Genomic DNA, 16,167 nt, shown 5'->3' with positions numbered 1-16,167 from the left:
TTCACTCAAAAAGCATTATGATAAAATATATCGTATGGCCTATTACTAACCATAAATTGAATAATTATTTTCCAAAATTAGTCAATAATGACATTTAATTAATCACCTTTATACTCTTAGTCACATTATTCTTACTAGTGTCCAAGGATCTTTATGATGCATGTCACTTGCATTTTTGCATTCTAGAATTATTTGTCTTTAACTGCACATTTCTAGCTCAAGTGCTTGCTGAAACTTGCTCTGTATTTTCTGAATGTAGTAACAGCATCGCCGTGGGTTAAGAAAAGCATTTCTCCAATGTAATAAAATCTCTCAAGTATTTCAACAGCTGTTGGTCTACAACAATTGTAGCTTTCAGAGATGTAGTTTGAACCTACTGTCCAGTAAGTCAACAACAGTGAAGTTGTCCTTAAGCAGCAAGCACAGGTTCCATTCATTATCATAATTTCTCCACATGGCCTACAGTTCAGACCAGGAGTTTGACTTCTTTGTGTATCACAATCTATAAACTTACACTATAAAGTAAAATAAACTTCACATGGATTACATTGTAAACCGTCTGCATATTTAAGTTAATAGTAAATCACTGTAGAAACTTCTAGAGCTGGGCTTTTATTAACAGAGAAGATTTATCCAGGAAGTTTCCCAATTCTCTTTTTCAAAATTACATACATATTTCAACATTAGAGTTTCATGGCAGATAGGAATGACAAAAATAAACAGGCAGCTAATAGAATGGAAAACTTCTAGATTCATACTGTCTTATTTACATATCAACAACTAATGTCTGTGATAACTGATGTTCAGAAAGCTGCAATTGCGAAGGTGACTTTTTATAGCCTATAAATTGTTATCATCCACCCAATATTATGGCACAATTTAAATTACTGATGTTACTTACTTGTGCTGGTGGAGACTGCAAAGGATTATTCTCAAGCAGTAATACTTGTAACTGCACCATCTTTCTAAAACAAATTGGAATCACAAGCACTTTATTGCAGGAAAAGTCGAACTTTACCAAGGGAAGCTGTACTAGTTCTAAAAGTAACAAAAAAGAGAGATGGTGTTATATCTGTATTTATTTTTGTCATAAAATAATAATGTATTTCTGAATAAACTTTCTTTTGCACTCAGAAAAAATACAAACTCAGGCAGGAATACTATCAATATTTACTCCATTCTATACTGGGAAATGAACAAAGTGTTATTGTTATACAAGTGACAATAAATTTTTAAATAAATACTTTTTTTTTCCCTGAAACTCTTCTGATGTTCCCATACTGCATTCACAGAAAGTGTTTCTGCAACTTAAAAGATGCATAGAATCATAAAGATAATTCATTAAAAAACCCTTGTACTTTAGTGAGTACCAAATATTATACTCTGCAAGCTCAAATGGAATAAATTTGAACACAAGGTAATTACTACATTTTTAATCATATTTACTTACAAGATAAAAAAATACTTTCAAAATGCTAATAAAAAGAGCTATCATAAAGGTATTAGGAATTATTTATTTTTTTTTACCTTGGGGTAAAACTTCGAGGTAATTTCTTCTGACATTCAGTTCTTTTAAAGATTTTAGCTGGCCTATCTGCTGTGGCAATGCTGTGATTTCATTACAGCTGACATCCTACAGTAAAAGTAATAGAAATAATGAACTTTTGTCTCTTAAATAATACAGATGTGAAATTGTAGATAATTTGCTATTACTATTGTAACATTTTATTAAACTGAAAACATGGAACCATCTAATTTCCATCTACACAGTCCAAAACTAGATACATGAGAAAATGTTTACACATTACTAAAAGCCAGAGAAAATACTTATTTGGAGAATAAGTTGATTTTGAAAGTTAATTTAGTTTCTACAGAAACATTCAAACCCACTTTCTTAATATGTTCTACCTTTTTATTCTTAACTGTTGTTCATATTAAGAATCCAGTAACATGATTATATAACCAAATGGTTTGAATGAAGTGTAAAACTGCTAGTTTGTGGACCTGATTTTTTTTAAAAAGGTTCCTGTTCTTCTAGAGGGAATATTTAGGCAATAGTAAAAAGAAAAGAAAAAGGAAAAAAAAAGAAAAAAGATAAAACAGCAATAGCATTCTGTAATGATGTGCTCAGGAAAGGCATATGTTCGATTATCACATCAAATAAGAGGACATAATACAGACAGGTCTTGCTTAGTATTTTACAGATATTCAACACACTGTTGTAAAAGGTACTCCTTAAGAGTCTAGACTGGTTCTAAGCAAGTCTGATTTTGATGGTTAATTCAACTGGTTTTAAAATCTGGATGAAACTGGAATCTATTCTCATTTCAGCATTCCTAAAACTGCTGTAAAGTTGAGTTGAAAGTATAGGGTAGTATAGGGAACGTATATGGTAGTATTACTGTAATAAATATTATACTTCAACACTATTATTAACATGAAACTGCTATGAATGTGTACTAAAGATCAACTTCTTGGATTAAGTCAGTCTCAAACAAGACAGTTTTCAGATACTAGCTGTCATTTTTACTGCCAAACAGTCTAAACTCAATGCAAAATCAAAAGGAATTGAAACCTCTGCTTACATCCCAGGTAACCTGTAAATTTGAGTAACATTCCAATTATGCTTCCATTTATGCATTAAAAAAAAGGAAACAGCACTTCATCGTTATGAGAGCTAAGTGCAGAATTTTCCTGAAGATCCAAAGGAATACTTTTAGGATGTTCACTCCTACCCTCTTCAGTTTCAAACAATGGATTTATACGGTATCTGGGAGCTCTTAGACTACAAAATTCCTAAAAGTCAGTCAGTTTTCTAAGTCATCTCTTTGAAGACTGTTACCTTAATACTAGTCAAAAGTGTTACATTAACACTATCATCAAGTCTAAAAACTAGTTAACAAAAAATGACAGTAAAAGCAAAGTGTGATCTGGCAATGCTGCTCTCTGTATTCAGACAAGTTGCTTCTCATAACAGAATCTCACTGCTGCCAAAACTTCCTTCCCTTGTCAAAACAGAGTCAGGAAATCATTTTAGCTTTTAGATGAGGAAATTAAAAATCCCAGTTAATGAGTGCATCGTTTGCTCAAGTTGCCATAAAGGATGGTTAATTGCACTGTTCCTAAATCGTTTATTTTTAAAGCTTTACTGTCCTATTTTTGATTTACAGACTTTAAACAACTTCATAATTGGATACTCAATTTTTAGAGCATGGAATTTAAATTTAACGTCACCTTGTGTCAGAGAAACTCTAGACCAAGTGTGCACACACATCAGAACAAATCAGGGAAAGAGAGTATTTGAGAGGAAATGGGGGGGGGGGGGGGGGGGGGGCGCGGCCTGGCAGTGTGTAGCCTCAAAAACAAAGTCCACTTGCAACCTTTCAAAACATCCTCAGTAAGACTGATCTGTTATGACAGCACGTCAGCATTCACAAGATCTCTAGAGACAGTAGTATCCTTTATCCTACTAAACACTGCAATCCAACTTTTTTTATTACTGTGTTTGACTAGCTGCGGAAAACAAAGACCTATAACATTATTTCTAGCTATACTTATGCTCTTGACTATTATTAGACTTCGTGAGTGTGTATGTGACAGAGACTGTGTTTATCTTTCCTATTACTTTGGCAGTAATGGAAGCAATACAATCAAAGTCAAATGTCTATGGTTTTCAGGCATATAAATTTTTAAAGGAACTAAACAATCAGCAGTTTTGGAACTTTGTTTTATGGACTTCTGCAGACAACTGAAGTGAAGCCCAAACACGTACTCAAGTTCCAGGGACTAGTGTTTGCTGAAGGTCAGACTTCTTGCATTAATTCTATTTTGTCCTGCCATGACAACACAGACAGTTTCTCAAGATTAGAGAAACAGAAGGTGTATTTAAATTTAACATTAATTTCTGTGGCATGAAGCTCAATGGCATGAAAAAAATAAACAAAAATCATCAACTTTTTTTTAATGGTACAGTTTAAATAGTTTTAAACCAATAAAATTCAGCATAACAAACAGAAAAACAAATATGGTACTCTGGCTCCACATTAGCATATTTATTGATACACAGGAGTTTATCCAAACCATCCAAGTTGAGGTAAACTTCCTCCTTCCATCCATTTTAAAACCTGGGACTCCTGACTGAGCTGTTATCCCTAATAAGCACATGGATTCTGTCAGAGCTTGTGACATACAAGCCATATGTTACATGGTGCACGAGCACATGAATACTTTTAGGTAACAGAAGGCGGGAGCTCCCGCTTGGTCAGGCTGCTGGCCCAGATTAGATGAATGAGGTGAAGGACCTAAATTCCTGTGCTGAGATTAAGAGGCTTCCAACATGAGACAGGAGCGTTCCAGAGATGGAGAAAGCTGTTCCCTGAAGAAGGCAGAAGTGCTATACTGCCTGATAGGAAGGAGAACAGAATTTACTGTATATCTGATAGTTTTGGGTACAGTTGCTGAGCAATTTCTGCCCAATTGCTTTTCTTTGATGGAAAGTGAGCTTCAGATTATCTTCACACCAGTGTTGCACTCATCCTCCTGGCTGACAGTAGAGGTATGATAGAGTTACACAGCTGCAAATAAAATGAAGTTTCGCAACCAAATTTTGCAAATAATTGTAATGTATCCTATGGGGAGGATAATTTCTCTATTATTTTGATATTAGATCTATATAACCCAGAACCCTAAAATTTAAAAGAATACCTGAAAATTTACTGCATGTAACATCTAAGTCATTTTATACAGCAAGTATGAAATTTATATAAATATATACATGCAATAGAAAAAGAACTGCCTACCATATTTTGGAGGAGAGAGGGGGGAAAAAAAGGGCAGAGTTAGTTGGAAAGATCTGACCTAATCTGCATCAAACTACACTTACATCATTCTAGAGTGGCTATAGAGGTAAAATTTCTTTCAAAAAATGAATGATAAAAAAAATCCATTTGCTATGTAGACACAGATTCTACTGCATGCAGCTCATGAAACACTTTGGGAACCTGAGGGTGCTTGGCAAAGTCCCAGTAATACAAGAACTGTACACAACCAGGTGGCATCTGTCACCTCTCAGGATCGATGCCCTGGGCCAGCTCAGCACCAGCACTGCGTATATACCAAAACAACAGCGTGCCCTGCCAGAGGGCTGGGTGATGGTGTTGCTCGGAGGCCACATGCTATTCAGGCTGGCATTGCTCTCACCCAGCTCAATGTTTTGTGCAACAACTGCAGTATGACTTAACCTTTTTTTTTTTTTTCTATTTACTCATTTTAGAACAATGATCACCTTATTATCTAAACTGCATTATATTATATATGCCAATACAGATCCTGGCTCTCAATCCTACCACTATTTGTCTTCCCAATACATCACAGTTTAGTAATTTCCAGCTAAATGATGCAACTCATTTCACTGGAAACGTACCAAACACTCACGGTGGCATCAAACTAAGTAACCCGGTCATCTGAACAGAACCATGCCCGATTTAACAAAAACTTGTTATTCACTTTCCCACCCCCCTCCTCTAATTACAAAGAACTAGCATCAGACCTTCTTCAGCTTTCATAATTCTTCCAGGCTACCGAAGTGACATGTTGCTACGGCCTCTCATTTGAAGTATTTTTAGAGCAGGAATTGTGTTCTTCATGACAAAGAGTAACATTGAAATTATACTATTATACTGTTCACCAACAGCCAGGTCAGTTGTAATAAATAACAGAAGCCTGACACAACAGGATGCTGTACCAAAGGAACACTAGAAGGAAAAAAGCCCCACAGTTGCCACTTCACATATGAAGATCCAGTAGCAGGACTGGGGCCTAAAACAAGGTCAGCTCAATTTCTGTAACATAATTTAGTAGAGAAACTACTGTTACAGAAATAATAATATGATAAGCAGGCACTTCCAGACACCAAAAAGGTGTGCAAGACAAATGCTCCCAGTGGAGATACGAGCAGTTGGAAGAAAGTTCAAGTATCATTGTTTAACTATGCATAAATTAGCAGTGTCAAAATGTAGTTTATTTGTCAATTTATATCTTAAGAGGTCAAGGTGAACAGAAATAACCAGAAGACATAACACATATGCCATAGAGAATTGAGAGTCTCAGCCTACAATATACGAAAGAGGAAGAGAAAGGGAAAGAAAGGGAAGCATCCTTTTATAAACATTTTCCAGAGACAAACTTTAAAAAAAGACAATATAGACAATATATTATAGATGATCTACTGCTTGCAGAAATAGCAGTCGTGTGGACAGCTTTGAAAACAAGAGGCATATAATAATTTTGTAAACCTGTTTAGATGGGTGTTCCAGGAAAGGAAGGTTGCATGACAAAAACAGTGAAATAAAATTAAAATAGACTGATAAGACCAGTATCTCTAGTGCAATGCACTGTGGTAAGCAGATAGTAGTAACAGAGAGAAAGGAAGCAGAAGGGGAGGGTGCTACAGAGGGGGATGCAGCTTTGCAGTGCCTGATGCCAGAACTATGAACTTCATAGAGCAAAACAGGGAGCCAGTGCAGGCGGGGAGAAAAACCAGTAAGAGTGATGAACTTAGAAGATGAGTTTTGAATGAACCAAGAGCAGTGGTGGTGTTTAGAAGGGTCCTGAAGAACATAAAGGAAACTAGTACTGTGTTACTACCCAAAACACAAGAAGTTCAGAAGTTATTTTTTTAACCTGCATTCTACTATTAGGCATTTATTCAAATATATTTGCAAATTGAATTTTACTGTTTCTAGTTAAGTACAAACGAAGTCAAAATAAAAAAAAAAAAGAAGATCAGTAACATACCAGTTCCATTAACTGTTTTAGCTGACCTATCTCCTCCGGAAGGGAACCTAGCTTATTGTTACTTGCAATTAAGACTTTTAGAGGAAGACCACACAGGCAAGCTGGTAAAGAAGAAAGCTGATTTCGACTGCAATAAAACAACAAAAAAAACCCAACCAGTAAAAAGACCAGTGACATTTTACCGTACACTCACATAAAGTCTGAGAGTTGTAAAATTCCTTCATTTTGATGGGTTAGATTTTATGTAGACAAAATTTAAATTTTTTGAATGGCAGTCAGAGAACACTTGCACATCAAAAATATCTGCATTACTGACTAAACAGCATTGTGGAATTTACCACTCTTAAACCAGCTATTTCCCTTCCAAATGAACACAGAAAAGTCAACCGAGACAAGTATTTAAACATTTTTATGGTTTTATGTGTCAGTATAGTGAATGTTTTTTGTTCCAACTGAAAGACAAATAAATAAATGACAAATAAAATGGTTATTTTCTCAACTACTTTATAGCACACATAGCTGAAGATTATTTGGTACTTGTTTTTCTATGATTTTATGGTATTAATCCAGGTAAATACAGCAAAAATTTCCTTAACCATCAATGGTTCATTTCTTTCCAAGACTTATATTGAGCCATTTTATCTCTGTATCTTACTTTTTTTTCCTAAAATTGATAAAACAATTGTTTGAAGTGACTGACATGTGCCATTCTATTCTTCATACCATATTTCGGGGGCAGGGGGGGGGAAGTGAGCAGAAGATTTTCATGAAGAGTACTTGCAAGGAAAGGCAAAATTTGGTGGAAACTTTCAAAATATTTAGGTTCTCATTCTAGTAACAATTACTCAAGAAGCTAGAACTTAAAGATGATAAATGCCATGACCCTTTGTGATCTCCAAATGATTAAAAATATTAATTTCTTGTGATCTGTGGATCAATTCCCAGTAGAAACTTTAAGCTCAATGGAATAACACATTAACTACTGTCTTTCCTAGAATATTTGAAGGTTGTCTTAAAGTGGAACTTTTTACTTTTTATGGGTATTAACCTGTAGGAAAACAATGCACAGTAACTTAAGTGGCACCCCAATAAGAACTATTTTAGTTACCTTCTGCATGAATGTTAAGAGATGTTCCAGAGAGCAAATATGCATATCTGAACTCTGAAAACAGATGGCAAAAATTGCCTTGTGTAATTTCAGTAAGAGTTGCAACATCGAATTGAAACAAATGGAAACAAAAATCAAAATTCCACAAGTCTCAAAACATTTCTTCTTCAATGGCCAATCCAGTGGTCTGCTAAAAAGCTGCATATAAAGATGCATATTCATGCTCCAAACAACAGTCTCAAAATGTTTTACAGCGCAAGCTATCATCATATGCCTGTTACACAGGCTAATTAGTTTGACATTCTGGCCTTTACAATGCCTTCATATAGAGTTGTATCTACAGGCAATGAGGTTTTGCACTACTGCTTCCAATAAAATGAAAAATGTAGTCAGTTGTTCCAGAAACACATAAAGTGCAGACAAAAAAAAAAAGCTTTACACATTTGCAAATAAACAGAAAATGTGGCAAAGTTAAACTTACCTCAAATTTAAGTAAGTTAGCATTTGCAAGTTCACTATGGCATCTGGTATAATTTTAATACAATTGTGGTATAGATTTAGTGTTTCCAGTGACACAAAATGGCACAACTCTGTAGGAACCTCAGTTAATCTATTCTTGGATAAATCTGAGAAGAGAAAAAAGGTACATTTTTTGAATCATCAGAAAGATATATTTTGAAAAGCCACACTTCTTTATTAAAATAAATGAATAAATGTAATCATACAGTGAGACAGCAAATTAAGCCAATGTTTTTATTATGCAAAATAAAACTAGTGCTAACCTTTACAATCTTGAAATGGAACAGGCTGCGTATAAAAGAGCAAAGATTCAATTAAAATTTATTCAGTCTAGTAAAAAGTAATTATTTGCAGGACTCAATATGCTGAGGAAATAGTTGCAAACAGAACCAAGTATAGATTCCAAAGCTCATATATGTGCTTAAATATAATATATTTATATATTTATAATATATATTTAAGCACACCAGCACAAAGGAAAAAATAGTAGGAAGAAATGTTACTGAGCTTTCTTCCTTAACTACCACAGTAACAAAAATGAGGTGCCGTAATACTGATGTGAGCTCAAGACATAAAATAATCATGCTTGCCAGAGTTCAACAGCATTAACTGGGTTCAAAGAAATGTTTAAACAGTGTTGCAGAACAAACATCTATCATCAGAAACTGCACAAATGCCACCTAACCATACTACCACATGGAAGAACAATCACCTGTTTTAAATGGAAGGAACAGGAGTGTACCTGGGCAAAAAGTGAGATGTCTGATGGGAAAGATACAAGGAGAAATGGAACTTGATGATCTCCTCACTTCTTTACTGCTGCTATTTTAAGCCTCCTCCCCAATCCTTCAAAGCTTATTTCAAAGCTTAAACTACATAAAAGGAAAAGCAGCCAAAGTACAGCAGACACATTTCCAGAGCACCAATGATCTGACTCCCCTCTTTAGGGCTATGAAGTAACTTTTTTAGTTTTGTGAACAGGCAGAAGGCTTAAGATCTTTTTAACTTTCTTTCCAGTTCCAGACTCATCAGTTTGCTGTGTAGAGACACAGCTTGAGTTCAAAGCTATTGTCAGTAGCAAGGTTTTATCATTTTTATTTTTGTTCCCATCTCCTGCAATGCAAGCTGAAATTCAGCACGCTCTATTCCCGTTGTCAGCTTCCACTTTGCTTCACTTCACTGCTTCTGACAAAAAGTTGGTTTCACTATTCCATCCTCTACCAAGATAACAGCAATGGGCTACGAGTGCAGGAACTGAGAGCAGCCCTGCTGACCCAAATGGCAGTATGGTTGAATGGAGCATGTCAACCAAAAATTATTCACTTCTAAGTTACTATACAACAGCAGTGCCTGAACTGCTCTGCTGTCTCTTTGATGGCAGTTAGATGCAGCATTAGCTCAGCTTCTCCTTTCTGTCACTTCTGCCATCAAACTAAAGCATTCCCTATTTGAGTTAATGTTACTACTGTTTCAAAGGGGAAGAAAGCTCTTCAATGTTCCTCTGTTTTAGTGCTTTAATCCTCTACTGCTTTCTATCTGTCATGAGAGTACTTGTTTACTAACATGGTATTCCAAAAAAATTACCACTGGTTCCCTCTCCTGCTGCCTTTCTAGCATGTTTATTATCAGACATTAACAGAGGACTGCCACAACTTTTTGAATCATGCAGGGGATCTTCATATTTTACCATTCGATTTCAAAGAAAGCCTTCCCTTATTTAAACCACGATTTCTGCAGTGACATCGCCATGTAGATACTGCTCTGGGCTCCTCTTTTAAAGGGGAAGGAGCAGCAAGATCCAGAAGACTGAACTGATCTTTAGGCCTAAGCTGAAGACAACCTGCATGGCACTGGGTGGTACACGGAGAGTGACCTCTCACCCTTCATCCAATCCTTCTCAAATGATACACAGATCAAAAACTGAACGTGGTTACTTCTTCTCAAGCTACGAAAACTGCAGCCTACCAACTAAACTTCATCTTCATGTCTGTTCCCATTTACCTTCAAATCAAATAAAAGGGACTGTTGCCACAACATTTGACTTACCCTTGAAAAATTCTAGTACCTCAAAAAAGTGGAACAGCAATTAGACTGACCCTGCTCCTATAACAGACATTACTATGACAATAAAATGCTTTTTAAAATTTATTTTGTTTTATTACTATGCTTTGTTCTCAAGGGCTTTAACTGTTCATCTGAAGAAGGACAAAACAAAAAGCCTGCAGATAACAGACAAATTCCCTTCTGTCATCCTCAGAACCGTGGATTATAGGACACGCTATGTACACAACAAAGGAATTCAAGAATAAACTTACAACCATGGAAGTCAATTGTTATTGTCTAGTTATCACAGTTTAAGATCATTTCAACACTTGTATCTATTGTTGCTTCCTAAATAATAAAACACCAATTCTATTCACAGTATAAGGCAGAGAAATAAAAACTATACATTTAATTTAATACCATCATAAAATAACTTAATAGAAAAAGCAGGTTTGCTACCATAATTTACTGACAAGAGGCATCATTAATACCAAATCTGAATGTCTTTGAGAAACTGAGTACTAGAATGGAATCTCACATACAGAATGCTTGTCACATTTTTTAACCAGTGGCAATAATTTTTGTCAAAAAACCCAGATTTCCCTGATCAAATGGAAGCAAAAGAAAAAATACACTGTTTTTATTCAATCCTAGAATGAATGTGAGCCTCTGAACATGATGCAGCTGTGAAGAAATCCTACCAGCTTTCAGATGTCTCTGAAAATTCCACACAGAAAAGCACGTCTTCAGAAATGAAAATAGCCTGCCTAACAATTTTATACTGTACCTTAGAAGCATATGTAAACATGTACAGAAACCTCTGAAATTTACATAATTATTTTAATATCTTATGCAAAGGTACTTTTGCCTTAAATTACTGCATCACATAATTAGTCTGTATATATTTCAGGTTTACTTTGATACTTAAGTTCTAGAATAAAATACAAGGGTTAAGCCTTAACAAAGCTACAGAAGCTTCTGAACATAGTGAGAAAAAACAGTATGCATGTATCTTGTTTCTGTCACAATTCATAAACTTTCAGAAAAATATTTTGGAAAGGTTTTCTTGGGTTATTTAGGGGAAAAAGAACAACATAGAAACCAAAATTTTAAACAACTCCTGAAAATATTTTTAAAATACAGAAATAATTAGTTGGCAAATCTTTACTTTTTTAGTGTAGTTTTTTAACTCTGCACTTCCCAAATCACTAAGTTACACATCCCCCTTCATTAATTTGAAGAATAATGCTTGAGGGTAATTAAAAATAATGAAGTTCCTGTACAGAGTAGCTTTTGCTACAGAAATGGAAATGAAGAGGGATGGAATGTGCTGGTGTCTAAGGATTTTTGATTAATTTGCTATACTAACACAAAGGAAATCTAACAAATTAATAAATCTATGGTGGCAGAAGTACATTTCATGGTTGCCAAGACAGAATAGGTAGGTTTCACCTGAGGTGACTATTTCTTGCAACTTCCAAATATAAACAAATATGGGGGGAGGCCATGTGCTGGAGTGGGCTTTTCGTTTTAAATGAAATACACTATTCATTCATTATTTGTGACATTAAGACATTTTTAAACTACATCTGGCTTCACTTCATCCTTTCCTGCCAAAAACAAGTTTGTTAAAACTCCAAAATAAAGTAACAGAACACAAAAAAATAAGCAAACCAGTTTAGAAAAATATTAGATGGTATCTTGATCTTTAAAAGAGTCAGCACAATTCTGGCGCAATGACACGGGTTTTGTATGAGAACTCTTACTATGTTGGAAGCTAGACAGGAACTACACAAAATAAGCACTTCCTTAGCTGGGAGTGAACAATAACAAGCAAAAAGTTCAGACTGTAAATAAGAGATTAAGAGAAGAGTTCAGGCCTTGTTTGGTGACTGGCACACTGCACGGTCAGGGTTCACGCTGCCATCATACCAGTGATAACTAACCCCATCCTCAGGGCAAAACCTTTCAACCCCTGTACCTCTGAATATGCCTACCACAACGAAGTACCACCGCTGACTGGGACCTTTCTGGCTTCAGGCTTTACAGGCAGATTACCAACTGGCAGTATACACATAGACATGGTATAAAATACAACCACTGCAGAAACCAAAATACCATTGTCAAAATGACCAGAATAATACTAGAAGACACGTAGTTACATTTCTTTCAGTAAAGTTACCAAAGTGCTCCTATTTTCCTTTCAGTTAAGAATACATTATGAAATACCAGTTATTAATACATTACTAAATAAAGATTGCAGACTATTCATGGGAGAGCTAAACAATTTAAGCCTTTAAGTTAGAACAGCAATTCATTAAATAAATATGCATATGTATTTCTACATCACAAATCTTAACCAAGAATTTTAATGAAAGCAGTATTACCAAAAAGCAGTGATTTTAAATTCTCAGATTATAGAAGAATTCACCATAAATTTATACTTCTAACACACAACTCTACAATAGGCAAAAGTTGGAATTACGCAAATAAGCATCTTTCCACCACTGAGCAAGAAATTTTTGAGATAGAGAGACAAAGATCTGAAACAGAAGAAATATCTGTATTTGATATGAAGTTTTGAAATCAAGAAACTGCAAAGTAAAAAAAGTCACCCAAACATCCTTAACTCCAGCCCACCAAGTTCCTATTTTTGTACTCTTCAGCACTTACTGAATAAAAGACAGGAATTATTTTGAAGAATGTATTTGCATTTGTACTAAGATACCATTCAAGGTATTCAAATGAGATGTCTGAATTGGATTTGACAAAATTCAAGCAAATTGCTGTAAGAGCCTGGAAAAATAATAAGTTCAACCCTAATTTATGGGAAAATTCAGCATATAAGAATGCTGGGAAAAAAGAATCTGTATGTGACATGACACAACTGTGTGGAGCTTCACCTTTTATAAGTAACCTCTATTTTTATTAGGTTTTTAGGAAGCCTGTATTTCCATAATAGCTACCTATATCTTCATTGATGACTGAAGCCACAAATTGATGGTACTGTATCTCAGACAACTTTTGAAATATCTACTTAAATGCACTTCATACCTTGAGGAACACCGCATCCCACCCATACTTGCCTTGGCAAAGGCGGCAAGTGATCTATTATCGCTGTAATTGTGCCTATCAGAATCAGATGTCAATGCTCTCTAATGAAGCAATTGCTTCATTCTAGCTTTTCCCCCTAAATGGTAGGAAAATGCATCATCCCACAGACAAATGCTATGTATTAGTCATGAAAGCACTGTGATGCAACTATAAAATGCTATATACTTTTAAGACATGCCCTACAACTTGTCACTATCTAGTATAGCAGCATACCTTGTCTCAACTACTTGCCATCTCACTCTGCCAGTAAGCATCAATGAATAATGTCCTGGATGCACAGCCAGCTTTTGCTGTAGTCAGCAACTTCTACAGACAGTGATGCTACACTACCAAAAAGGAGGCAGCAAAGACCTCCACTGACTCTGGTGTCTAATGCATTCTGGTTTGTTCATGACAATTCTGCCACAAAGAATGCATGGCATTTCTTCACCAAGAAACATTTCTATTTAAGTTATTTAGCAGACAGAAGAACAAATAACAGAAGACAAAGAATGCCCAATACAGTAAAACCAATTCTGCTTCCATATAAGAAAAAATATATAGTAGTACATGGACTCAAGGTTTTCCATTCTGGAACTACAACTTGTAACAGATTGAGAAAAAGTAGCTCCAGTGCGATTCCTGATAAAGCCATCATTACTGATGCAATAACATATAACATTTAGACCCTGATTAACACCACTGAGTCTAGATGTATGAGTGCTGACTCAAAACATGAAGAAAGTGCATCTATCCTAGGCAACTGACATAAAAATGTAGACGCATAGCAAAAAAAAATTATTTTGAACAGATCATGAAGCGACTCTGCTGTTTCACACACAGTTCCTAAGCACTACTTTTTGGAGCACTGTCAGCATATTTTTCTTTTCCAGCTGTCTCCCACTGTTAATTTAAGAATTAACATTGAAAATTTCTACCTCAAAGCCACAGACAAATTAAGATTACACTACAGGTGTAGCAAATTTCAGCTAGCACTAGTGATACACAACACAACACTGTTCAAAGTCACTGATGGTCAGAATAAACTCAATTTATTACTTGTCAAAGTAACAACTCTAATAGTAATCATACATATTCACCACAGTTATCAGAGGGTACTTAAATGGCGGTTTTAGAGGGAGAAAAAAATCATGACTGAAGGAAACAAACGCTCTGAGAAAGCATCTTGTACAGAAGTCTGGCAAAGGTGTCACCACTAGAGGGGGTCCTGATCTCACAGACTTGGCCCTGTAACGGTGTTTCTCAGCTCCTTCCTTCTTTTAGAGCCCATCCGCAGCATACAGAAAGGACAGAAATAGGAAGGCACACCTTACAACCCTCCCCTGGCACTCCTGTGAACTTGTTGTCCACCACAGTTTTCAAAATTTGACAAATGAGGCTGCTCACTCACAACCACTACTGCAGGAAACAAATATATAAACTGATTTCTACTGAGGTCAAGCCCTTACAAAAAAAAAGTCTATTCTGAAATAGTCACATGGGTTTTTCCCTGACCTTCCCTCAGATGATGTAAGAATCTGAGGTATCCTTGAATTCTCTGTAGTTATAGCAACATTTGGCCTATTTCAGACAAAAGTGGCATTAAAAGTTAGAAGACACATTTGACAAAGACCCTGTTGACAACCATATTCCTCCCCAACAACCCTCATCTACCATTCTACTCTATTTCATCCACCAGTCTATTATGGAATACATAGCTTGTTTTTCCACAGCGCCCGGTAACCTCATAAAGCACAGCCAAGTGTAAGAAACATGCATCCTACATTTCATCTCAGGTAGTGCGCTAACTAGCCTGAAGCAACAGAACAGTGTAAGTTACCTCTCCCAGACACCAAAAGTTTGAGCAAACTTTGCTTCAGGGTCTTCTGCTTCCCCTGTGCGAAACAAGGGTGTGGGAAGGAGGGAGCAAAAGGGTAGCAATAACTCAGTAAATTGAAGCACATTCTCATAATTAGCTCCATGGCACGCTCCAGTTCTAAAGAGACAAAGGAAATTTCCCTGCATGAAACACGCTCAAAACAGTATCACATGCCTGGAAGAATAAAGAGAGGGTTAATACAGCAACCTGTGTTGTTATTGTATCTGCCTTTAGGTGGCAAAATAAAACATTTACATTTCTCCTTCATCTTCTATTTCTTCCTTTTTAGGACAACTGTTTGGGGTTAAGATTGGCAGAAAAAATTATTCCTGAGGGACTTCTGTTTACATACTGAAGATGAAACTGGTGTCTAAGTGCATGAGACTCCCTAAAAACATACTGTAAAAGAACTGGTTTCTTCCTGCAGATCTCCATGTAGGTATGAATAGATTTAGGACTGTGGTGGATTGATCCTGGCTAGCAACCAGGTACCCACCCAGCTGCTCTATCACTCCCCCTCCTCAGCAGGACAGGAGGAGAAAACACAATGGAAAAAGCTCATGGGTCAAAGTAAGGACAGGGAGATCACTCACCAATTACTGTCACAGGCAACACAGACTCGACTTGGGGAAATGAATTTATTGCCAATTAATAACACAGTAGGATAGTGAGAAATAATAAGAAAACTAAAACCACCTTCCCCCATCCCCCTCTTCCCAGGCTCAACTTC

At 36.0% G+C, this 16,167-nt stretch overlaps 1 protein-coding gene across 7 annotated transcripts in view; it reads right to left on the bottom strand.

Moving 5' to 3' along the window:
• LRCH1 (leucine rich repeats and calponin homology domain containing 1) overlaps positions 1 to 16,167 on the bottom strand; it is a 132,340-nt gene that overhangs the window by 58,587 nt on the left and 57,586 nt on the right. For all 7 annotated transcript variants that reach the window (XR_008578550.1, XR_008578558.1, XR_008578577.1 and 4 more), the window contains exons 2-5: positions 8,385 to 8,529; positions 6,796 to 6,922; positions 1,528 to 1,633; positions 902 to 1,038 (exon numbers count right to left, since the gene is read on the bottom strand). Coding sequence is in view for 2 of the 7 variants with exons in the window: in XM_054836423.1 (XP_054692398.1) it covers positions 902 to 1,038; positions 1,528 to 1,633; positions 6,796 to 6,922; positions 8,385 to 8,529 (515 nt within the window). In the remaining 5 variants the exon portion in view is untranslated. The remainder of the gene's footprint in view (positions 1 to 901; positions 1,039 to 1,527; positions 1,634 to 6,795; positions 6,923 to 8,384; positions 8,530 to 16,167) is intronic.

The sequence above is a fragment of the Grus americana genome, chromosome 1 (genome assembly GCF_028858705.1).
Source record: "Grus americana isolate bGruAme1 chromosome 1, bGruAme1.mat, whole genome shotgun sequence".
Taxonomy (NCBI): Eukaryota; Metazoa; Chordata; class Aves; order Gruiformes; family Gruidae; genus Grus; species Grus americana.
This window is presented reverse-complemented; position numbering and strand designations above follow the sequence as displayed.